General features: G+C 37.6%; 1 protein-coding gene across 1 annotated transcript in view; it reads right to left on the reverse strand.

Moving 5' to 3' along the window:
* The window catches only part of LOC120464258 (dysbindin), a 37,356-nt gene extending 11,397 nt beyond the window's left edge, over positions 1-25,959 (reverse strand). The window contains exon 1 of the mRNA XM_039653636.2: positions 25,714-25,959. Within this exon, the coding sequence (XP_039509570.2) occupies positions 25,714-25,756 (43 nt within the window). The 5' untranslated portion in view covers positions 25,757-25,959. The remainder of the gene's footprint in view (positions 1-25,713) is intronic.
* Positions 25,960-26,184: the final 225 nt, after the last annotated feature.

Consider the following 26,184-nt stretch of genomic DNA (forward strand, 5'->3'; position numbering starts at 1 on the left):
CCCGCAACTCAGCCATAATTAGAAGGCACAGGCTGAGCCTGAAATAATTGGATCTGCCTTTTAAACCTGGTCTAAAATAGGAATAATGTAAAGATTATCTGGTTTGTGCTAGGAGAGCTGATCGCATTCAGCTGCTTCAAGACGTGCTGTAGAACAAGGCCGCCAACGGAGGGGGATAACTGTGAACATTGTCCCAGGCTAAGCATATACAGTAGTCAACATTTGAAGTGGATCAAAAAAGTTCATCAAAGTTGTCGGGTATTGTTCAAAATTCATGTAGAACTTGGATGAAATGTTTTGATCCACTTCAAATGCTGACTACTGTAAATATATATATATATATATATATATATATATATATATATATATATTGTGTGTGTGCGTTCATGTGTGTGTGTTTTAGGCTAGTCATGTGATCTCAACATGGCCGCAGCACGTGAGGGTGCCATTACAAAATGAAATCAAACGTCTTTTTCTGGCCCTTCATTTTTTTCTACTTTGGATATGTGTTGTTTGTTGTCATATTTGATACATCAGATTTTCATGATGCTTTTTTGGATAAAGTATGATATAGGAGAGAATCCAGAGATATAAAGAGTAAGATGAAATTCTGATAGCTTGTAATATAAATCAATCAGGTCAGGTCCCAATAATATGTTATTTAAATGCTTAGTTTTATGATCAAACTGATCTAACTCTGTATTTTTTATTAACTATAAAAAAGTTATTCTGACATTTACTTAATTAAAATCAGTAAAGATAAAGGTACCATGATTGGAATGAGAAAATTAATTAAATCAAAAGGCTTTTTTGTGTTGGCCAAAAAAGTGTCAAGTCAATCAGATGACAGAAGGCAGTAAATTACAAAACAGGATTTTCAGCAAAGTTCATGTTGATAATTTAGAGCCCTTAGAAATGTGTGTAACAAATATGTTACAGATTTATATAGGCTTAAACTATCAGTGCACCTTCGAAACAGACCAGGCACCCAGTACAGCATTTATGAACCATATAGGCCATTGGAAAATATGCATTTGTACAATATATGAGTTCCCATACAGCAAAACTCCTGGTGTTAAATTATCACTGCCAGTTTTTATTTAGAGCCCTTTCACACCTACCTAGTTTGGTCTTGACTTTCAGACTTTTCAGTTTGGTCCGAATCAAAATTCCAAGTGTGAAACTTACCCCGGGGACCATGGTCCGGACCAAACAGATTAAATTTGGTTCGACGAAAAAAGGTAGTCTTGGTCCGGATGAAACTCAACAAAGGTTTGGTCCGTTTCTGGTGTGAAATCATTTATGTATGGTTCGGACTTTCAGACCTTTTACAGGTTCTGGTGGTTTCCGCATAGCCGGAAAAAAAAGAAGGTTGCAGGAAAAATGATCTGTGGTAGCACATGGGGACTTGGGGAAAGGTGGAGATGAGGTTTTTAATTGAAGTATGGTCTGATGACATAAGAAGTCAACTTGCAGTCAACTCCTCATTTCCTGCCGGCGACGATAAAATGTTCGCACGATGAGGGCGTTCATTTGGCGAATTTGAATAAGCATTGTGTATAGTTGGTGTTGCAGGTATTCGTTCCATAAAAATAACAATACAGTTGCAACGATATGAGATAATGTTCATTCATGTTGTCAAAGTTACCCGCCGAATTACAAAACCAATCAATGTCAAGATGCAGCCCACATACTGTAGATGATGACGACATGACGCAAGAATGTCATGTAGAGTTCTTTAGTGAGCTCACATAATTGCAGTGTGAAACCAAACCAAAACTTTCTGAAAGTATAAAATGTATCAAAATGTGAACTTTGTTTCGGACCTTGGTGCGGACTTTCAGGTGTGAAAAACGCCCTTAATCTGTGTGAATTATATAAACTCTGGCAGTTAATTTAACAACCTCCTGAGACCCTGCGACCTCATATGAGGACATTCCATTTTTGCCTATTGACACAATGATAGTCAAATTTGTAAAATTTTAGACCAATTGGCAACACTTAGGGACACTGCCCACACCCCCCTGTGGTGATATCACAACATTACACCATTGTCAATGAGAAGAAAGTGGCTGGAAAATGTCTTGATTTTCAACAAAACAGTTCTACAGCAGTTCCCGAAAGAAAAATGACCCAGGTAAGAAATCTATTCAAATTATATGAATGAAACAAATGTATTTATGTACAATACAGTCTCTACCATTATATGGGTATTAAAATTTGACATATTTTAGTAAGAGTAGCACTCTAGGACATCAGTAAATGTGAAGCACTCGTTTGAGGACATTGGGACTATATAATGGTATTTATTCTACCATGTGGTTAGCTAAACTTAGGAATATTTAGATGGATAGCATTAGCATTAGCATTGAAAAAACAACATTTGTCTGTGTGTGTGTGTGTGTGTGTGTTTGAGCAGAGTAAATCATGGTGAATCACTCTTGAAACATTGTAAATGACAGTAAATAATACTATAATATATGGTTTATCATGGTCAATCATGCTAGAATCTAGGTAAATCATTCTGGAATGACAATAAAAGATGACTTTAGATGACCCCAATATTAGTATCTCTTGCAAAAAAGCTGGATCTCTAATTTGTTCACGTTATCATTACAGCGAAACTTTCATTGTCAAAGGCAGAACGACTGCTCATGGCAATAGCAAACAACTCTGAGGTGGAGGACCTCTCAGATGGGGAAGATAATGATCCTGCTGTGGACGAAGTCATTCCACAAGATGTTGACCTCATGGATGAGAAACCTGATTTTTCGCTACTCGATGTTTCACCACCTGATTCATCAGATGATGATTCCGGTGAAGAATACACACCCTCTGATGCAGCTGAAGATACTGAAGATACTGACTCTGAGAATGAAATTCAGCCAAATCATCCACAAGTGCACAGACGTGGACGTAAAAAACAGCATGCTGAGAATGATGAGCTGGATGAGGAAGATCAGAGACATGGAGAGCCCAGACCAGAACCAAGGAATGCTGAACGTGGAGAACGCTGGAGGTTTGTTCCATTTAGACCAAATTTGGTCCAGTTTCAGGATGGACTGAAAGATGAGCGAACCAGTTGGCAGCCACTGGATTATGTGGAGCAGTACATTGACTCAGACCTGATGAAACTCATTGCTGACTGCACAAATGCCATGTCACTGGGTAACAGTGGGAGATCTATCAAAACTTCGGTAGATGAGATGTATCACTTTTTTGGAGCAGCAATCTTGATGTCTTGCGTGTCTTATCCACAGATAAGGATGTTTTGGTCCAATGCCCTACAAATCCCTGCCATTAGTAACAAAATGATCGCTTCTTCAAACTTAGGAGCCATCTGAAAGTAGTTATTGACTATGATGTCTCAGAAGATAAGAGGGAAACCGACAAATTTTGGAAGGTGAGGCCTTTTATGGACCGTATACTTACCGGCTGCCGCCTTCAGGCTCGTACAGAATGCGTCTCAATAGACGAACAGATGATTCCGTTTACAGGGGCATGTCCATTCCGACAATACCTGCCACTAAAGCCAAATCCAGTGGGAATGAAGAACTTTGTGCTGGCATCTGTGGATGGACTCGTGCTAGACTTTGAAGTCTATCAAGGTTCAAAACCCTGGCTTCGAAGGTTCAGGACTCAGATGGATTGGGTCTAGGAACACTAGTCATCAAACGTCTTTCTGAAACGCTCACTGCAGGCACTCAAGTGTATTGTGATCGCTTCTTTACTACCATACAAGTAGTTGATCACATGCTGAAGGATGATATTTATCTCACTGGTACAGTGATGAAGGGCCGAGTCAAACAAGCAATGAACAAGTTACCCGATGACAAAACCCTGAAGGACCAAGGGAGAGGTGCCGTGTCCACAGTAACCAGGGCAGATGGGAAACTTTGCGTGGTCAAGTGGTACGACAACAAGCCAGTTGTGATGCTCTCCACTGTTCATTCAGAGCAGCCAGAAGATACTTGCCAGCGTTGGTCCAAGAAGGGAAAAAAGTATGTGACCGTGAAACGACCAAGCATCGTGCGCGAGTACAACTCAAAGATGGGAGATGTTGACATGTCAGATAGGATGATGAGTTACTACCGAATGTCTGTGCGGACGAAGAAGTGGACAGTTCGAATGCTGATGCACTTCACAGATCTTGCCCAACAGCTGGCTGCTGTATCGCAGAGATAACCAGGGAAATGGCACCCCAAGGAAATCTATCATGAAGTTTCTTGAGTTTCGCATGGTAGTGGCTCAGGTATTCCTCAGCAAGTGTGATGTTCTTCATGAAGGTGCTCATGTCGCAGAAGAAGAGAATGAGAACGGAAACCTTCCACCACCAGGCAAAAAATCTCGGGTCGCTCCAATCCCCCCCAATGCAGCATTTCACACCGGCCAATAGGGGCTATTCCAGACAGGCTGGAAAGATAGAGGGAGCTAGTTAGAAAAAAAAAAGCCAGAGTTCAAAGGCTGCCCTGCTGAATTCAACTGTTTTTGGACAGTTACTGTTACAGTTTGCACTTTAGCTTTTTTACTAGCCATGTTTCAGTTTGTTTACAGTTTATGTAGGCTATACACTGATGTTTACATTTTCAAATAAACTGTGAACATTTGTACTGTTACTGTTACAGTTTGCACTTTAGCTTTTTTTTATTAGCCATGTTTCAGGCTGTTTACATTTTATGTAGGCTATGCACTCTCATGTTTGTATTTTCAAATAAACTGTGAAAATGTATCAAATGAACTTTTTTATCAATGTAGTCTATTTGTGTCAAACAGTAAGATAGACCCACTGTACTCGTATGAGGACATTCATTTTTGAGAGAACTACTTATCGTATTAAGCTGAAATTTTGAATTTTGACTAATTAGGAAATTCTGGCCCCAACAGCAAATAATATTTTGTAAAAGATATGATAGACCCACTGTCCTCGCATGAGGACATCCTTTTATGCAAAAACTACTTCCTGTAAAAAAAACAAATTTTAGTTATTATACTTATTAGGTCCTACTTATCCCAAATAGCAAGAAAAAGTATAAAATGCACACCAGGCGAACTCTCGGGTCTCAGGAGGTTAAGGGGAGATTCTGTGCAGTAACAAAACCAACTGCCAACACGTGTTTACATTATAGACAGTGCAGAGAAGACCCTCACCACCAATGTTTGAGCAGATGTCTCATATATTTACAAACCTTACATTTCTTTCATTTGTGGGACACCTACATTTTTTTTGTCTCAATGTTTTTTTCCCCATACAGTTAAAGTCATTGGGGTGAGTAAATGAGTAAATGATGACAGAATTTTATTTTTTGAATGAACAACCCCTTTTAGACACTCCCAAAAAGAAACATCACAAATATAAACTCTTTAATATCTCATTTGTTCTCTTTGGATAGCAAAACATTTTTGCACCATGGAGAACCTGGGTAAGGCTGTGATGATTACAGTTCCTTTTTATTTATGTTAAAGAATCCATGAGTCATCACATTTGACAGGCAAACTGCCAGAGTAGGCAGTTGTGTAAGACGGGTCATTCTCTCTCGCCTGGTGGTGGCTGTGAGGACGACGGGGGGCATCCAGGGGCCACAGCGCTGTCACTCTGAATAACTAATCAGATCTGCTCTAGCTGACCATTGCAGCCATAATGGGCAAAGTGGTAGTTGGAGTCCCATTTGTTTTTCCATCTGATATTGCTGTGTGGTTATACTTTTAACATATATTTGTGATGGTTTCTGGCAATATAAAATTAAGCAACATTATGAACAACGCAATGATTTTGAAGCTCTTTAACAGAGATGTTGTAATCTCTCATTTAAACTTTAATAGTAAAAAAGTTTGTGAATTTGATTCACTTCCGTAAACAAGTTCATTCAATTTCAATTTCAAACATCACAAGATCAACAATTGCCACAAAATGAAACATAATGTGATCTAGCTGCTTGACATTATTCAAATTCTCCAGACATTATTCAGATTCTTAAAAGTTGAGATGTGGTGCTCATAAGATTATGTTGTACCCTGATACTGCTCCTCTGCCTTCCAGAGCTTATATTGGTTCTCACCTACACAAAATTAGTTATTTGAGTACTAAAGTGGTCTAAATTATCCTTTTAACAGTGGTGGGTGGGGACCTTTTTTGTTTTGTTTTTGGTAATCAACAGAATGTGACAGATGCTACCAAGTGAGCTTAAAGTTACGATGAAATACAAGTAGCAACAGTTTAATGTTTTATTTTTTACATTTGAGTGAAACAGGTTATCACAAAAGAGAAAACGTAGAGCTTTGTTCTTTAAAATATAGGTGTGGACTTGCAGTCAATTGTATGAGAAGGGCTGTTGTTTTAGTGGATTAAATAATTTGGTTAGTCCAGCAAATGTTACCACTGGGAAGATCAAGTTATGACATTATGAGATTAAAACACATTTTTTAAAAATAAAACATATGTATCGTTCAGAATAAGATCAATAACATGTATTTAGCAAACGTACACTTGAACGTAAACTAAACCCAGAACATTCCTTCAATCCCGCAGGGACAAACTATGCTTGTAGCAGGAATTCACAGTGGAATTCACTTACAGTGGCATTCTAGTATCCAAATGGCAAACCATTCAACACGTAAACTCAGCTCTTTGAACACCACAGGGATCTCCTCTTGCATTTTTCCATGACCTTGTCCAAGTTTAAAATTTAAAAACATATGCCTGTGTTTAAACTAAAGGTTAAGAAAGGTTGAGGCACTTAAAACCTGACAGACATGTCATGAATGGATATTGCATAACCAGGGTGGTATGACTCAGTCCTTGACATCTGCCATGTGAATATTTGAGTGTGTGCATGTGTGTGAAAATAAAATGATGACTTGATGCTTCTGAAATAACGCAAGGTTAAGTGCTTTGCCCAGGGGTGCAGTTTGTTTTATTCTCTGGCATTCCCTTCCAGTCAAATCACATTTTATTTGATATGATCAAGAAAGGAGCAAGTCAGGGAAAATGAGATTCGACTGAGAAAAAAACAAAACAAAATTTTGCTGGCCACTCTTGCACTTTGCAAAATGCCAGTGCAGTTGGACATGTCATCTGGCAGATCTGGCAGAGCTTGTGAGTATTCCTGGCCTCAGGGTCACATAGCAACTTGTAGGCAGCAATAGCTACAATCTATTAGCCTAATTTACAAATCAATACAATACTTAATTCAATGTACAGTACTTCAATTGTTTATTCTCATTAGACTTGAGTTTCTTCTTCATTCAGACTTCATTCCAACCCTGCTCCAGCACACCTGCTTGTTATTTATAAAAAAAAAAATCTTGAACACCTTGATTAGCTGGCTCAGGTTTTATTAGGATTGTAGTTGAAATCTTTGAGAAGTTAGCCCTCAGGAGAAGGGCTGCCTTCCCTTTCCCTAGAAACCACCTGGCCATATTCTTAAAAAACACTCTGTAACCTTAGCAGCTACATATGGCTACGTTCACACTGCAGGCTGAAACGACCTAATTCCGATTTTTTTGCCCCTATGCGACCTGTATCTGATTTTTTCATGACAGTCTGAACGACACAGATCCGATCTTTTCAAATGCGACCTAGGCCACTTGGGTATGTGGTCTAAATCCGATATGAATCCGATCTTTTGAAATGCGACTTCAATCTGAATGGCCAGGTCACATATATCCGACCCGCACGTCATTGCACGCACCTGTAGCTGGCCAATACATGCTAACTCCAATGCGTTTCTGCACTGTTATGGGCCGCTGCAGACGTGTCTCTACCTCAGAGTTGTGCCTGAATGCGTTCAATGAACGATAGTGCATGAACGCGTTCATATACTGTATTACTGCCTGATAAACATTACTGTGAACATGTTCATTCTGGTGTCTGTGAACGTGCGCTCTCTGTCAGTTTAACTTCGTACAGTAGGGTGCCAGATTGATTTCTATAGAGCCTTTCAGGCGAAAACCTGGCTAAAACACATGTATACATGCCTTAAAATGTAGCGAAAAAACACCCAATCTGGCAACACCAGCCACCAGTGTCGCACCGCGGCCGCTGGTGAATAAAGCAAGGAGCGCCGAGGCACTATCAATTAAACAGGTTTTATGACGAGGTCGGTGAGGATCAGAAAAATCTTACATTTATGCGCAAACTTTGCCCGTCGATAAAAAATTGTTGTCTGTGTTATGGGCTGTGGCAATAACAATAATAATAAAACAAAAGCTCGCAACAATATGGAAAAAAAACTATTCCAACAAGTGACGTAGTTGACCGTTGATTACTCTTCTGCGCATGCGGGTCACTTCTGGGTCATTTCACGTTCACACAGGAGATCACAAAAGGTCGCATTTAATTGGAAATGTGAACGGCCTTGCAAAAAAATCGAATTTTTTCAAAAAATCGGAATTGAGCATTAAGCCCTGCAGTGTGAACGTAGCCATAGATACACCTTGGCTACCACAAATAACAGGGTAGAAACCAAATCAAAACCAACGACCCTGGCAACCACCAAGCAAGTTAAGTCATCTTTATATTTAGTGCTTCATACAATTTAGATCTCAAAGCAGCTTTACAGTGACAACAGGAACATGATTCAATGATGCAAAGTGAGGCTGTACAGCAGCTCTAAAAGAAAATATTGTCATTGTTCAGCTGAAGTTAGTTCTGTGTTGACTTAATATAATAGTTAATCTATAAAGCAAACCTTAATCTGCTGAATCTGCTCATTAAACATCATTGGTGTAGTCAAATCAATAATAGTGTTGAATATTAAATGTCCCCAATTAAGCAAGCCAGAGGCGATAATAGTAAGGAACCCAAACTCCATCACGTGACAGAATGGTTGGGGGCAGTTCTCCTCTGGCAACGAACGAACACAGTGTCATTATGATTCAGGCAGCATCACTGCACTATCACCATCATTCAACCAACCCAAAAACCTCAACAACCACAAAACTATTTTGATTCAGTTGTTGGAGTTTACATTAAAAGTGCAGTAGTGGATGGAGTCAGATCTGCTGTGGAGAACTATGTAAATTCCACAATTGATCAGCCACTGTTTTCCAATCAGACTAAATCGGTGATTGATTTAAAGTGAATGACTTCATCACGAGGCTTTCTGACGCTGCCCCAAATCATCCAATAAGATCATTCATAAGGCAAGTAAACAACCGCATGAGGATGAGATCACTCTATTTTTCTCTTCCTCTCTTGGACTCATCTCTTTCTTGCATCCATCCCCCTTTTTCGCACTGTGCTTTCCATTCACACAGCAGTATGTTGGGAGGGGTGAGCAAGACTTGTTAGATCAAAGCAGAAGAAAGGCGGATTGTCTGTAAGGACTGATTTGTCATTTTCTCCATACAAGGCAACGCTCTGTTTCCACCCCACCCTACCCCCAGCTTTCTTTGTCATAGTGGTTCACATACTAAAGCATTCTGGGGATTATGGATCCAGCAGGATACAGGACATGGCACATCATCCATACAGGCACTCTCAGATGCATGCCAACAGTCTTAACCTTTTCAGACAAAAATAAACATGTCATGCAGATCTTGATTTTAGCAGATCTTGGTTTCATCAACAGGAATGCATTCTGGCTGTATAAATAGTCAGTCATAGGTATGTGTAACTACCACAGCAGGAATGCCTTAACCGCACATCAACCTCTTCCAGTCATCTCACCCAAAACACTAACATTTTTCTTCTAGGAGGTGACTTTCAGAAGCATTACAGCCCCAAAACAACCTAAAACCAGTCCACCACATCCCTCTGAGGACAGTTTGAAAACAGGACATAGGAAATGAACTTTCCAGATGAATGAGTTAAAAGTTCATGTGTTAAACCTCAGGGACTGAGAGGACCGACTTACTAACTATAACTAAAAGGCAAATGCTAATTTCTCTCATTAGAAATGACAAGAGAATGTTTCTCTAAAATAGATTTTACCCACTTTTGACAAGTATAACCTTAAACCAGAAATGAGGATTTTCAAACCCACAAACCAAAAAGACATGGATAAAGGATGCGGTATTCAGCTAAACACAAGCTCTTAAAGGATTAATTCTCCCCAAAATGAAAATTCTCTCATCATTTACTCACCACCCTCATGTCATTCCAAACTAGGGTTGGGTATCGAGAATCGAGTATCGATTGGAACCGGGACTAACTTTTCGTTTTTCCCGGAATCGTTCAAAAGTTAAAATTTCGATTCCTAGTTTCGATATTCACAGTCCGCCGAGCGGAAGAAGAAACGAAGAAGCGTCTGCCGGAAGTGTTGGCATAACCGCGCCAGTCGAACATGAGTAGCTTACGTCGGCGGTCCAAAGTGTGGCTTCACTTTTCTAAAAATAACGAAATCTTGGCAAAATGCTAAATTTGTGACAAAAGGAGTATTTGTGACAGAAGGAGTATTTCCTTCAGAAAGACCATTGGTTAGCAAGGTTAGCTAAACTTTTTTGACCCTGCTTCTTAAAAGAATCGGAATCGAGAATCGTTAGGAACCGGAATCGAAACAAGGAATCGGAATCAGAATCGTTCAAATTCAAACGATACCCAACCCTATTCCAAACCCATAACATTTTTGTTAATCTTCAATAAACAATTGAAGATGTTTTAAATTAAACCTGAGATTTTGCAGTCCTTTCACTGAAAAATTGAAGAGTTCAGATGCAAAAGCCTCTAAGTGCCATTTGAAATTTTCTTCTTGAATGATGATTTTTTATCAAACTTGTAAGTTCAGTAATTTCACTTAAATAACAATTAATAGGTAATCATCATTGCCATTTAAGTGAAATCACCGAACTTAAATATACAAGCTTGATAAAAATGATCATTCTAGAAGAAAATTTCAAATGGCACTTAGAGGCTTTTGCATCTGAACTCTTCAATTATTCAACCAATATTCAACTGAGATCATAAAAGAAATCCATATGAATCAAGCAGTGCAATTAAAGACTTCTGAAAAGACTTGATTGCTCTTACATGCATTGTTCAATGTATGTAAGATTCAGTTGCCCTTACAAACATTGATCAATTCACAAATCATCAAATATGGTAAATAAAAGGTAAAAGTGCTTGCTTGACAATACACTGTAAAAAACCTTTAGTTCAGAAACTGCTCAATTTTCTTCAGCTGGTTTTAAAAACACTCCTTAGTCATGGTAAACTCACTATAACATACACTCTCAGATTCCCCTTCAGCTTTCTGCTTTTGTCTGCTAAGGAATAGAGGTGGCCGATATGACCACAATATATCATGATATATATTATTTTGTGATAACATAACTGTCACCAACGTTTGCAGAAAACACGATGAAGATGAAGATCACGGTCAAAAGGCTTTAATATTCCACACAGAATATTTTCCAAATGAGGCAGGCAAACAAACACAACTGCTATGCACTGATGTGACCAGACAAACGTACACTGAAAAGACTGCATCTTAAATACAAAGCAAATTATGTAAATAATGACAAACACCTGTGATGATTAAATTAATCACTACGGCAACTGATATGTAGCTGGAAACTGAACAAAGAAAGACAAACTAAATAAAACTCTATGATAATGAAACTAAGAATGAGTACACAGCAAATTTCAGGAGTTGAAAATTCATGAGTTAGGCAAAAAAGTGTGAAAGAGTTAATTTTTTGGAGTTATTTTTTTTTAACTCTGACTACGGTTTGTGTTATTGGATACTCCCCGGCTGTGTTGTATTTTGGAGTTCATTCATTGGTGTTCAGGGGCCTGTTTCAATAAGGAGGTTCAACCAACTCTGAGTTAAAGCTTGAACTCTGAGTTGACTTACCCTGAGATGGGAAACTCTGAGTTTTCGGTTACAGAACAGCTGAAATGAGTTAGTTCAATCAACTGAGTTGACTGACTCTGAGTTAAGCGTGTGCACCACAACTATAAAAAGCCATTATCAATGGAGCACAGATATTACGAGTCACCATGGCAACAGCCATACAAAAAAAAAAGAGCTGTTGGGTGTAATTAATTACCAAGTAATCTAAATATTGTAATTTAATTAAAGGGATTATTCTTAATTCTTCTGTAATTTAATATAAAATATGATGCAATTACATTAAATAGGCTACTGCATAAACTATAGACCAATTCAGTATAAAACAATAGTGGATTTAACATACATTTTTAAAAGGTATATATTTTTTTGTGTAACCTTCTCCCTCTACACACTTTGATCAATTCAAGAATAATTCATGCAATTGTATATTGTTAATTTGAAAGCATTAAAAGTGCAGTTTCTTGTCTCTCCTCCTTGTATTAATCAAGTGGTTGAGGTTGATATAGGATTTAGTAATATGTGGACCAATACTTTCTAGAGATAGTAATTGTTACTAACTACACCGTTGAAAATGTCATTTGTTGTTAATAATTCATAATCATAACTATTTTAGAGTAACTTACTGTTATAATATCAGAGGTGAAACTGGAAGAATGTTATTTAACCTAAATTAGGCTTCTATTACTTTGATAAATTTTTACTTAAGTAAAAGTAAAAATACCAGTCTAAGTAAAAAGTAGTTAATTTAAAACATGAGTAAAAGTTGTTGAGTAACTTGTTTAACAGCAGGGGTGGCGTGGGGGACTCCCCCATGTGGTGAGAGTTTCACAGTATGAGAACCGTCTCAGAAAATATCACGGTTTATGGTATTAAACAATTATTAAATATATAAACTGCATTATTAAATTATGGTTATTATCATCAGTTAAAATGACAGTTAAATAAATTAAACATTTGTTCAATAAAACATAATCAACTTACTTCAATAATTGATTATGAATAAGATTAACATCTTATTTTTTTATAATTAATAACTTATTAAATTATGTTTGAAAAATAATTGAGTTCTATTATATTTTTTATGATTTAATAGAAATATATGATCAAAAACGGTGGTAATCAAATACAAGTTTAGCAAAGGTTTTAATCCTTTTATTTTTTGGTAAAGTGCTGCAAACCAGATTTAGTCAATTAAACCATGGACAAACAATATATATTCCTTAAAGAATGTGTAAATACATTTTAGTGTTGGTGTTTAAACAGCACTTCCTCTTTAAAAAAGGGGAGGAGACCGCAAGAAACTCTGGGTTTACCGAAGAAAACCTGCTCCCGACCAGGTTAGGTTCACAGAGTAAGTTACCATGATAACTGACTCTGAGTAAGTTACCTCTCTTTCAGAAACGGGCTTGACTTACTCTGCTTTATCGGGTTTGATATACCCCCCTTTCTGAAACGGAAAACCCAGAGTTTCCCTCATTTCAGGGTTAACATACTCAGAGTTTTCACTTAACCTCCTTTCTGAAACAGGCCCCAGGAGCGTGTTTTAACACTACACCTGGAGTTATTTTTGAGAAGTGCGCCACGACACGACCCTGCCGCTGCACAAAGGAATAATGGACTTACGCTTCGTCGTGAGGTAGGTAAAAGTGTAACTTATATAAAACTAATTAAAAAATATATTTTCTGACAAACACGTTTGGTCATCGCGTACCAGGGGCCCGTTTCAATAAGGAGGCTCAACCAACTCTGAGTTAAAGCTTGAACTCTGAGTTGACTTACCCTGAGATGGGAAACTCTGAGTTTTCGGTTACAGAACAGCTGAAATGAGTTAGTTCAATCAACTCTGAGTTGACTGACTCTGAGTTAAGCGCGTGCACCACAACTATAAAAAGCCATTATCAATGGAGCGCAGATATTATGAGTCACCATGGCAACAGCGCCAGACAAAAAGAGGTGTTAGGTGTAATTAATTAACAAGTGATCTAAATATTGTAATTTAATTAAGGGGGTTACTCTTAATTCTTCTGTAATTTAAAATAAAATATGATGCAATTACATTAAAAAAGCTACTGCATAAACTATAGAACAATTCAGTATAAAACAATAGTGCATTTAACATACATTTTTAAAAGTTATATGTTTTATGTAACCTTCTCCCTCTACACACTTTGATCAATTCAAGAATAATTCATGCAATTGTATATTGTTAATCTGAAAGATTTAAAAGTGCTGTTTCTTGTCTCTTCTCTTTGTGTTAATCAAGTAGTTGAGGTTGATATAGGATTTAGTAATATGTAGACCAATACTTTCTAGAGATAGTAAGTATTACATTAATCTAACTACACTGTTTAAGATGTCATTTGTGGTTAATAATTCATAACTATTTTACAGTAACTTACTGTTATAATATCAGAGGTGAAACTGGAAGAATGTTATTCAACCTAAAGTAGGCTACTATTACTTTGATACATTTTTACTTAAGTAAAAATACCAGTCTAAAAATCTAAAAAGTAAAAAGTAGTTAATTTAAAACAGTAAAAGTTGCTGAGTAACTTGTTTAACAGTGGGGGTGGTGTGCGGGACTCCCCCATGTGGGGTATGAGAGTTTCACAGTATAAGAACCGTCTCAGAAAATATCACGGTTTATGGTATTAAACAATTATTAAATATATAAACAGCATTATTAAATTACGGTTATTATTATTATCATCAGTTAAAATGAAAATGAGTTAAATAAATTAAACATTTGTTCAATAAAACATATGTAATCAACTAACTTCAATAATTGATTATGAATAAGATTAACATCTTATTTTTATCATTAATAACTTATTAAATTATGTTTGAAAAACAATTGAGTTCTATAAAATGTTTTTTATTCCAATTTTTTTAATGATTTAATAGAAATATATTATAAAAAATGGTGGTAATCAAATAAAAGTTTAGCAAACGTTTTAATCCTTTTACTTTTTGGCAAATTGCTGCAAAACAGATTTAGTCAATTAAAACATGGACAAACAATATATATTCCTTAAAGAATGTGTAAATACATTTTATTGTTAGTGTTTAAACAGCACTTCCTCTTTAAAAAAGGGGAGGAGACCGCAAGAAACTCTGAGTTTACTGAAGAAAACCTGCTCCCGACCAGGTTAGGTTCACAGAGTAAGTTACCATGGTAACTGACTCTGAGTATAAGTTACCTCTCTTTCAGAAACGGGCTTGACTTACTCTGCTTTCTCGGGTTTGATATACCCACCTTTCTGAAACGGAAAACCCAGAGTTTCCCTCATTTCAGGGTTAACATACTCAGAGTTTTCACTTAACCTCCTTTCTGAAACGGGCCCCTGTTACGTTACAGGCTAGTTTGTTTACTAATTAACGTCAACGACCATGACAAACTTGCTGTTGAACGCATGTTTAAATTACTTGTTTCAAATTTTGAAATGGTTATTTGCGTGGGTTTTTTGTCGATGTAAACGAGTTAACATTAGCTAACCGTCTTTCCATTCACCGTGTTTCTGAAAATGAGTGTTTTGCCGTGAAATTGATGCATCAATGCATTACAGGCAATTGAATTGTAACAGCTATGTAACGTTAGGCTATATTAGTGGTGACCCACGATGTGCGTGATTTTCAGCTTATATATTTTTGCATTCTCAATGAATGGTGCTAGATTATATTATGCCTCATGCTGTTCAGACGACTGTCCTGCAGCAAGCGGTTGAAGGTTACTCCTCCTCAAGTCTGAACCAAATGGATTTGCTCAAATAAAGGCAGTAAATCAAGAGTATGGTGTCCAGTATAGTAATTTCCACACAAAACATTATATTGTGTTAAATAAATGTTAACTCTAAGAAGTGTTAAACTTAACTGGTAACACTGGTAATGAGTTCATATAATTAATTTTAGAGTTACATTTACTCTTTGTAGGATTAGTATTTTAACTCCATTTTAACTCTGAAAAAAGTGTTAAAAATTCAACTCCAAAAGCAGAGTTATTTTAACTCTGCGCTGGAGTCTAATTGATGGTCTCACATGTACACTCAGATTGAGTTGATTTTAAAGGGTTAGTTCACCCAAAAATGAAAATTCTGTCAGTATTTACTCACCCTCATGTTGTTCCAACCCCGTAAGACCTTCGTTCATCTTCGGAACACAAATTAAGATATTTAAGATATTAAGATCGCTCCTGCATACAAGTCCATAGGCTTCTTGAGGGACTAGCTCTTGCTGTCCCCGAAAAGTCATTAAAGACATCGTTAAAATAGTCCAAGTGACTACAGGGGCTCAATCTTAAGTTTATCAAACGACAAGAACACTTTTGTGCGCAAAAAAAACAACAAAAATAACGACTTTATTTCAACTATTCACTTCCTTCTCCATGAGCCTGTAAGTCAGTTAACGTAGCGTGATTGCGTAGAGCTACGTCACACGTAGGCTCACTATTGGCCGACGCTGGTCATGTGTGTGTGATGCGTGTGACGTACAATAACAGAAGCTTACGCTATTAAACTAGTAACCTGACTCGCGCAGAGGGAGAAATAAACGAATAGTTGAAATAAAGTCGTTATTTTTGTTGTTTTTTTTGCGCACAAAAGTGTTCTCGTCGTTTGATAAACTTAAGATTGAGCCCCTGTAGTCACTTGGACTATTTTAACGATGTCTTTAATGACTTTTCGGGGACAGCAAGAGCCAGTCCCTCAAGAAGCCTATGGACTGTATGCAGGAGCGATCTTAATATCTTAAATATCTTAATTTGTGTTCCGAAGATGAACGAAGGTCTTGCGGGGTTGGAACAACATGAGGGTGAGTAAATACTGACAGAATTTTCATTTTTGGGTGAACTAACCCTTTAACTAACAGGGAGTTTATTCCAAAAACCAGAATTTGCTGTGTATCTATGACATTACGCCCCTCCACAGAAGGCTCCCCAGAAGGAAAAACTTTGCCATTTATAGTAGCTACATCACTTTTGCGTAAATGTGCCCTTAAACAACACTCAGAAACCATCTCTCTGACAGCATGCACAAATAGCAAAATGAGTTGTCTTTCGCTGCATACAGCGGTTTACCAGTTTATAAACAGTTTTTTTTTCGTTTTGTTTTTTTACTGCAATGCTTAAAAAGACATGCAAATGATAAGCTTCCGTGACCACACTAACAATTAGTTCATGCGTTCATGACATCAAGGCTAGATTATTGTAATGCTCTACTGGGTGGTTGCCCTGCACGCTTAATAAACAAACTTCAGCTAGTTCTAAAAGCAGCAGCTCGAGTTCTTACCAGAACCAGGAAATATAATATTAGCCTTGTTCTGTCAACCCTGCATTGGCTGCCTATTAAACATCATATAAATTTTAAAATATTGCTGATTACTTACAAAGCACTAAATGGTTTAGCTCCGCAGTATTGAGCGAGCTCTTAACACATTATAGTCCACTATAGAAATTCCAACCAGTTGATAATACCTAGAATAGAAAAATCGACTGCAGGCGGGAGATCCTTTTCTTATTTAGAACCAAAACTCTGGAACAATCTTCCTAACATTGTCTGGGAAGCAGACACACTCAGTCAGTTCAAATCTAGACTAAAAACACATCTCTTTGGCCAATACACATAACACACTATAGACTTCCTAAATTCAAAATTAAGTCAAGTCAAGTCAAGTCACATTTATTTATATAGCGCTTTTCACAATACAGATTGTATCAAAGCAGCTTCACAGTGATAACATGTAAGTAGCACAACACAGATCAACAACATTGCTAAACACTAAATAAATAACCCCAACTGAGCAAGCTCAAAGCAAGCCATTTTTTTAGGCTGCATAGTTTAGATCAGCCGGAACCGGGAACACGTCTTGTAAATCCTGTACTTGGTACATGATAAGAAGGATGGTGTCTACGCTAATATTAGTCTCTCTGTTTATCCCGAGGGACCCTCAATGGTGGACCTGCGCCTGGACCCATCCCAACTCATCCTTAAAGGAGAACTCCGGCGAACAATGAACCTTTGGTCTAATAAAACATCGGTGCATAGTCAATCGTTCTCTGAGATTTGTTTTCATGATAATCGAATGTAAAGAGTTTTATTTCTAAAAACTGCTTAGCGTATAATGCTAGTAATGGGGGCATTGACTAAGTAAAAAGAAATCGCTAGTTTATACCACTAACAAGGCTCAAAATAGCCCCATACTAACGCAGTAACATAATGAGGCTCCATACATGCAAAACGAAGCATTGAGAACTTTGTAAGTGTACAGACCATTTAATAAGAAGATACTTTATGAAGGCAGTTCACTTCGTGTAAACAGACAGGAGCCATCTTAAAAAATAGTCTCGATAAGTCAAACCACGAACGTCGTGCTGAGTGATCTGAATTGTATGAAGTTCAGCGAACTTCTGAACTGTATGAATGGCGATCGAGGATCGACTTATCGAGACTATTTTTTAAGATGGCTCCTGTCTGTATACGCGAAGTGAACTGTCTTCATAAAGTATCTTCTTATTAAACGGTCTGTACAAAGTCTTACAAAGTTCTCAATGCTTCGTTTTGCATGTATGGAGCCTCATTATATTACTGCGTTAGTGTGGGGCTATTTTGAGCCTTGTTAGTGGTATAAACTAGCAATTTCTTTTATTTTAGTCAATGCCCCCATTACTAGCATTATACACTAAACAGTTTTTAGAGATAAAACTCTTTACATTCAATTATCATGAAAACAAAACTCACAGAACGATTGACTAGGTACCGATGTTTTATTAGACCAAAGGTTCATTGTTCGCCGGAGTTCTCCTTTAAGTGCCGGCCTCATCGACACGACAGCCAACGGCACTGATCCTCAACAACTCAACGGCACTGATCCTCAACGTCTCCCCTTACCGGCATGATTACTTTGTCTTCCAAACAGATGGAAATGGATAAGTACTCTAAATGTTCCGACCCAATCTGACTTGTAATGCTGCCCGAATCATACACTGTTCCTTCATTGGCCAGAGGAGAACTGGCCCTCCGACTGAGTCTGGTTTCTCCCGAGGTTTGTTGTGTCCATTCTGTCACCTGATGGAGTTGTGGTTCCTTGCCACTGTTGCCTTGGCTTTTGGCTTGCTTAGTTACTAAGGACATTTAATATTCAACCATATTGATCTGCCTTACTTAAGGTGGACATTGACGTAATTTGCTTCTAGAAACAAACTTGTTGTATTACTTTCATGTTATTACTGTGAAGCTGCTTTGAGATAATCTGTATTGTAAAAAGTGCTATATAAATAAAGGTGACTTGACATAACACAGAAAAATCACATGAGCTGAGCCGCAATAAAGACGATAGTCCAAAATCTCTACCGGTTGACAAATTTATACTTATTCATGTCTACCGGTATATCACCCACCCCATCTAAGGAATATGCAACCATGTTACCAATATTAGCCACAAGGCTAACAAAGCTACCACAAAACTCCAGTTTTGATTTCATGGGTTACTTAAATACACAGGATTTATATACTAATAATTAAAACATTTATACATTAAAGTATTATAACTGACAAAATACAAAGCAACTAATTATATTTATGTATCATACAATAAAAACAGCTGATCTAAGGCATAGCAACAGTTTATTATCATGTCCATTTGCTCCAAGGATCATTATGTAACACTCAGTCCTAAGCACAATGTGATGATGTCACAGGTCTGTTATAAAAGATGTCCTGCCATGCCAATGTCAAGATTTGTCAGGTCATTTGGAACTGCTGCCGTTCATTAGTGTATCCCTCTTTTAATGATCTCTGACCTGCTGCACTTTCAAACTGCCATCCATCAAACAGCACAAAGAAACATGCCACACTGTATTCGCTTTAAAAAGAAGTCGCCACTATGCAGTATGTTCACATAATGTGAAGGGTGATGTTCCCAAAAATGCTACACACATGAAGAAACAACATGCTTCTTTGGAGCTATGGACTAGTGGTTAGCACTGATGCATTGACACACGAATCATGAGGGTGATGATACATTTGATGAAGTTTTGCAAGAGTTTTTGAAAAGCATCTCTGACATAAGTACATATGAGGTGTGTGTGTTTTATGATGATATCAGTAAAAAAAAAAAATCATATTTTGTATTCATCTTCATCGTCCGGTCGTCTGCCCACTACACCAACGCTTAGACTTCATCACAACCTTGTTTTTGCTTTTTTTTTTTTTTTGAGAGACAAGATATGCTGTTGTTGTAATTTTAGCTATAGAAACAGGACGGTTTTGAGTGGCATTGTTTGTCTAGAGCGTGTGCTGCTGGTGACTAAAAACAAACTCTTGCACTCTGTTCATTTTTTGTTATTATTTATTATTGTTTTTTTCTTCATCATCTTCGCTTTATTCATGAAGCATTCTTTTTGTTTGTTTCAGCTATGATAGAGACATTCACTCTTGCATTGCAAATTCTTTATTTTGGGGGTGGAGCAAGGAAGGGAGGGGTAAAAAATAATCGTAATTTTAACGTAAAAAAACTGTAAAAATGCTACAGTGCAAAACTGTTAATTGGTTAACAGAAAGTTTCCGTACCATATACGGTAAATAACTGTGATATAATTTTACTGTAAAATACTGTTAAATTTACAGTTTTTGAAAGTGAAAATATTTCCCACAATTCCCTGCGTCACACTTCACATTTGATGTATTTTTGTTGAAATAACTATGTTTCCTCATAATTTTCTTGTTTATTTTTCTAATCAGTTGTGTACATTAAGGTTTTATGTTACATTTAATGTTGTTCAATTAATGTTTATTGCATTTTTTAAATTTCACGTGTGTTACCATGATGGTTTTTAATGTTTGTGTGAATGGCACTGTGCAGCTTCTAAATATAAGTATTAACCTTCTAATGGAAGACATCTTCTGATGAGCTTTGATTGCTCATGTAGCTCCCATCCCTACTGTGATGATTGATGGTTGTCAGTGTATTAAAACAGAAATCAATTTTTCAAAAGGTTGGTACTGTATATCAACAGATTTCAGAAAATGAAATCACTGTTTCACTGTTTATCACTGCAAAGCTAATTACAGTTTTAATGTGTTTTTTAAAGAATTGCTCTGGCAACCAAAGTTGCCAGCATTATTCTATAAAAAATACAGGATTTTTATTACACTGTATCAACAGTGTTTCTCGGAAATCGCTTACTGCACCTTTAAGTGTCTGAGAATTACCAGAGCACATTTCTGGAAGTCTGATAAACCCTTTTATATAAATAACCGAAGCATAAATAGTTACTGCATAACCCAGAAATCACATTGTCATGTGTTGAATCTAGACACACAACTGTGGTTTCCAAAACAAACTGAATTATTAATAGTGGGAGTATATGTGTGTGTGGAATGTGTGGGTATGAAAGTTTTGGAAATAAGGAAACCCAGAAACTAAATATCTTCAGTTATCTGACAAAGAGATGATTGTTAACCAAGCTAAAATCCAAGATATTTAATTCAGGATCTTTTATTAGGCAGCAACTCTATTAGTTCTATTTTCAGAGATACTGGGATTCACGGAAAAGTACCAGAGAGCAACGTGAGTGAAACGCACGGAGAGGAATTTATAAAAGATTCCACAAGATGAGTGACATGATAATAAGGAAACTATGAAGCATGAAGTAAAGAACTAGACAACCAAAAGTGTATCTTTTTCTCATTAGTTTGCCCACACTATATACAAGCTCCTAAAGTGAGAAGATAAAAAGTAGTCCTTGTAGGTTCAGTGAAATTTCTCCCGACTTTTCATGCTATCATCTAAAGACTTAAGAGTGATACATACAATGCATTGAAAAAGTTTGTTGCGGCCTGATTTTCTGTATTTATACATTTTAAACTAAATGGCATCAGAGCATCAACCAACACTTGTGTATTATAAAAAGTTTTCCTTCATGAACTACAAACACTTTATAGAACTTTAATATAGAACTGCCCACCTAAATAAAAAACTTCAAAAACACAATTTTATAGTTATGCATAATCTCAAAAAAAAAAAAAAAAACCAAAAAACATCAGAGTTGAGTGTCATTTGTTGAAAGTCTCTTCATTAGTGCAACTATGAACCCAGAATCAGCAACCATGCTTGAACACACACACAGTTATAAGGATAAAACCAAGTATATTTTAGCCCAAACTTAATCAGTTTTGATTTTGAAAGCATCAGTATGTAACAGAATCAAGTAGGCACTTCTCCTTTTTTGGAATTAATGGTCGCTAAAAGTGAAGTGTAATTTCCAGTTAAACATACCTCATACATTTAGTCTATTTTCTGTCTTTGTCATTCAATTTTACCATATTGCCTTAAATTGTTTTGACAAATCAGAAACATTACCATAATTATTTGTAACACAATTTGCAAATTGTACTTGTGCCATTCAACAAGTGCCATTCCTGTAGATAAGTCATTCCACTCGACCTGAATGACACCACCCTAAACATCTGGAGTGCAATTTTCTTTTTGACAGACATGGACATTTTACTCATAATTAGAGCAAAATTGAAAAATAGTGTAACAAATACTCATGTGACCAATCTAATTTTCAGTCTCAACCTCTAAGCATGTGTGTGTCTGAGACCAGAGAGTGTGGGAACTTGGATTCTATACAGTCCCATCTGCTAAAAATTTCAGAAAAACAATCTCATTTAGAGGGATTTCAGTCAAGTTACACCCAACAAATCTAGAATCCATAAGCTTTGACAAGTTCATCGAGTCATCAGCCCTTTAAATTTTTGGTCAAAACAACAGAAGCCCTTAACAAATAGAAAATCTACATAACAGATTTGCCGTGACATCAGGAGGCCTGTGCGACGATCATCTGAGGAGGAGCCAGACTGCCCGATGACTCGTTGATGCTGGTGTGATGGAGGACTTGAAGGGAAAGAGGAGCCCGCTACAGCCATAGGGGTTGAGGAATGGCAGGTAGGCGGAGGAGCTGTGAGAGAAGAGGGTGCCTGGTGAAGCCAAAGGTGGGAGGAGCCAAGGTGGAGCCACCAGGTCAAGACAGAGCGAGTCAATCTGAGGCAGGAGGTGGAGCCACTGAATCTACCCGCTCAGGCGCTAATGGTGGTTGCAGGACCTGAGGTTTGAAGTGAGTGCTTGGTATTGCAGGAGATGGCGAAAGGCTGACAACCTCCAGCAGAAGAGGGGCTGGAGGACTGGCTGAGCAGGGCAGTGATAGAGGCATAAGAAGAGGACTGGGTCAAAGGTAAGGTGTCTGTGCTGTCTAGAAACAGCGATGAAGGTTCAGAGGAAGCAGGAAGAAAGCTCATACAGTCCATCAGGAATAGTGATGAAAAATCCAAAATGGGGTGGGATAGGGTGGGAGACAATATTCAATCAGCCAGTCCTCAGTGTCAAAATCGACCCAGATATACCCTCGGCCACTGATGTTGTGGGCTCACACTTCTGGTCAGACTCACTGAGGGACTCCTCTTTCAGGGCAAAGGGTCCGCAATGACCTTTTATCTTTGGGCAGGCTGATACAGTAAATACTCACAATGCACATACCATCAGGATGTTTCAATAAATCTTTCAGGGCATCAACAACACCACTGACGAGTAGACCTTGAACAATAAGCATTTTCGAGCCAGGTTCATCACTGGTTGTGAGGAATTGCAACACATTTCTGAATTTGGTTGCATTGTATTTGCTGCACACATGTTTTCAAACTGATAATGATGTTCTTCATGGGCATGCGTTTTCTCCAGTTGCAGAACATTTTCTGCTATTTGCAGCACGTTTGTGTATTTGGTTGCGTTGTGAGTATGTACAGCGCGTTTCTGTATTTGGTTGCGTTGTGAGTATGTACAGCGCGTTTCTGTATTTGGTTGTGTTGTGAGTATGTGCAGCGCGTTTCTGTATTTGGTTGAGTTGTGAGTATGTACAGCACGTTTCTGTATTTGGTTGTGTTGTGAGTATGTACAGCGCGCTTCTGTATTTGGTTGAGTTGTGAGTATGTGCAGCGCGTTTCTGTATTTGGTTGAGTTGTGAGTATGTACAGCGCGTTTCTGTATTTGGTTGTGTTGTGAGTATGTACAGCGCGCTTCTGTATTTGGTTGAGTTGTGAGTATGTACAGCGCGTTTCTGTATTTGGTTGTGTTGTGAGTATGTACAGCGCGCTTCTGTATTTGGTTGAGTTGTGAGTATGTGCAGCGCGTTTCTGTATTTGGTTGTGTTGTGAGTATGTGCAGCGCGTTTCTGTATTAGGTTGAGTTGTGAGTATGTACAGCGCGTTTCTGTATTTGGTTGTGTTGTGAGTATGTACAGCGCGCTTCTGTATTTGGTTGAATTGTGAGTATGTGCAGCGCGTTTCTGTATTTGGTTGAGTTGTGAGTATGTACAGCGCGCTTCTGTATTTGGTTGAATTGTGAGTATGTGCAGCGCGTTTCTGTATTTGGTTGCGTTGTGAGTATGTGCAGCACGTTTCTGTATTTGGTTGTGTTGTGAGTATGTACAGCACGTTTCTGTATTTGGTTGTGTTGTGAGTATTTGCAGCGCGTTTCTGTATTTGGTTGCGTTGTGAGTATGTACAGCGCGTTTCTGTTTTTGGTTGCGTTGTGAGTATGTGCAGCGCGTTTCTGTATTTGGTTGTGTTGTGAGTATGTGCAGCGCGTTTCTGTATTTGGTTGCGTTGTGAGTATGTACAGCACGTTTCTGTATTTGATTGTGTTGTGAGTATGTACAGCGCATTTCTGTATTTGGTTGAGTTGTGAGTATGTGCAGCACGTTTCTGTATTTGGTTGCGTTGTGAGTATGTACAGCACGTTTCTGTATTTGGTTGTGTTGTGAGTATTTGCAGCGCGTTTCTGTATTTGGTTGCGTTGTGAGTATTTGCAGCGCGTTTCTGTATTTGGTTGCATTGAGTGTATTTGTAGCACGTTTCTGTTTGGTTGCATAATGAGTATTTGCAGTATGTTTCTGTATTTGGTTGCGTTGTGAGTATTTATAGCGCATTTTTATATTCGGTTGTGTTAAGAATTTACACTGCCTTTTTGTATTTGGTTACATTTTGAATATATATTTGCATTGCTTTTCTGTTTTAGGCTGAGTTGAGTATTCACAACGCGTTTCTGTATTTGGTTGTGTTGCGAGTATTTGCAGCACTTGTGTTGGCAAATTTATGAAGATGTTAATTTGCTGGTGTTTTTTTCTTCTATTTGCTGGTTTAGTTGCAGTTCATTGAGCTCTGTAAATTACACTGTTTTCACTTGCAGCAGTTTTGCACACTGGATTCAAACATAATAGAATATTTTTTTTTATAAATTCATTATGAATTCTTGAAACTAAAACTAAGACTTGAAAACTGAATCTAAAAGCTTGAAACTTAAACTAAATCAGCATATATTTAAAAATGTGGCTGCAAACAAGTAAACAAAAACATACTGGCATACATCATGTAAAAAAGGTATTCAATGATGGTACATTTTAATTGAAAAGATAAGTAGTGCTTTCAGGACAAGTTTTTTTTACATAAATGTCAGGTTGGGGCAAGTTGTCATATGTTTTATATTTTGTATTTTCATATTTAAGTACAGTGGTTTCATATTTTATTTTGCAAGTTTTTAACATTTAATCTTTGTCATTAATTGCTTTGTTTTGATAATTATTTTGTACAATAACAGGTGGGCATGCTAAATGACTGAGAAATGCAGTCAGAAAAGTTGTTTTTTACAGTTTGCATCAATTTAGGAACTGATTATCATAAATAATAACCCTAAAGTGAGAAATATTTACTGGAAAACAGTGTGACAACTAGCCATACATGTTATTTAAAGTAATGACCCAGTGATTCTTCTTTTGGTTAATGACTGGTCATCTGTCATGCATGTTGTCAAGCAGAGTGTAAGAAGAGTCATATCTTTATGAGCAAAATTATTCAACAAAAGGTGAAATACTCACAGGGAAGACGTTTGTTGTGCAGGTTCGTCCCCTTTGAGCTCATGACTCCAGAGATACACAGCTGTGAAAACTGAGTGCTTTCCCGGTAGTTTCAGTCAGTCTGCCGTCCCAGAGCAAGACTGGACTCTGACACAGCTCATCTCCCTCTCTGTCTCTGACACTTTGGTCTGTAGATTCAGTCGTGCACTTCCTCTGCAGCAGCGCCAGTGGACGCGTATCTCTGCTCAGAATCAGACCTCGGGTCTGGGGCAAGTGGAATGGATCATACCAAGTCCACCCTCACGGGAGGAGGAGAGTTGCATTTACAGAAGGGATCAGGCAGAGGAAGGAGGGATTATGTAACAAGAAAGGATGTGCTAAGAAAATTAAAGCTAGCTCTGTCTTTCAAACTCTCTTTGTCTTAGAGGTCATTCCATGAAAGGAGAAAGACGTTTCTTTGAAATTCATTTTGAAGAAATCACTAAAAACAAA

The sequence above is a fragment of the Pimephales promelas genome, chromosome 21 (assembly GCF_988280905.1).
Source record: "Pimephales promelas chromosome 21, fPimPro1.hap1.1, whole genome shotgun sequence".
NCBI classification, from domain to species: Eukaryota; Metazoa; Chordata; class Actinopteri; order Cypriniformes; family Leuciscidae; genus Pimephales; species Pimephales promelas.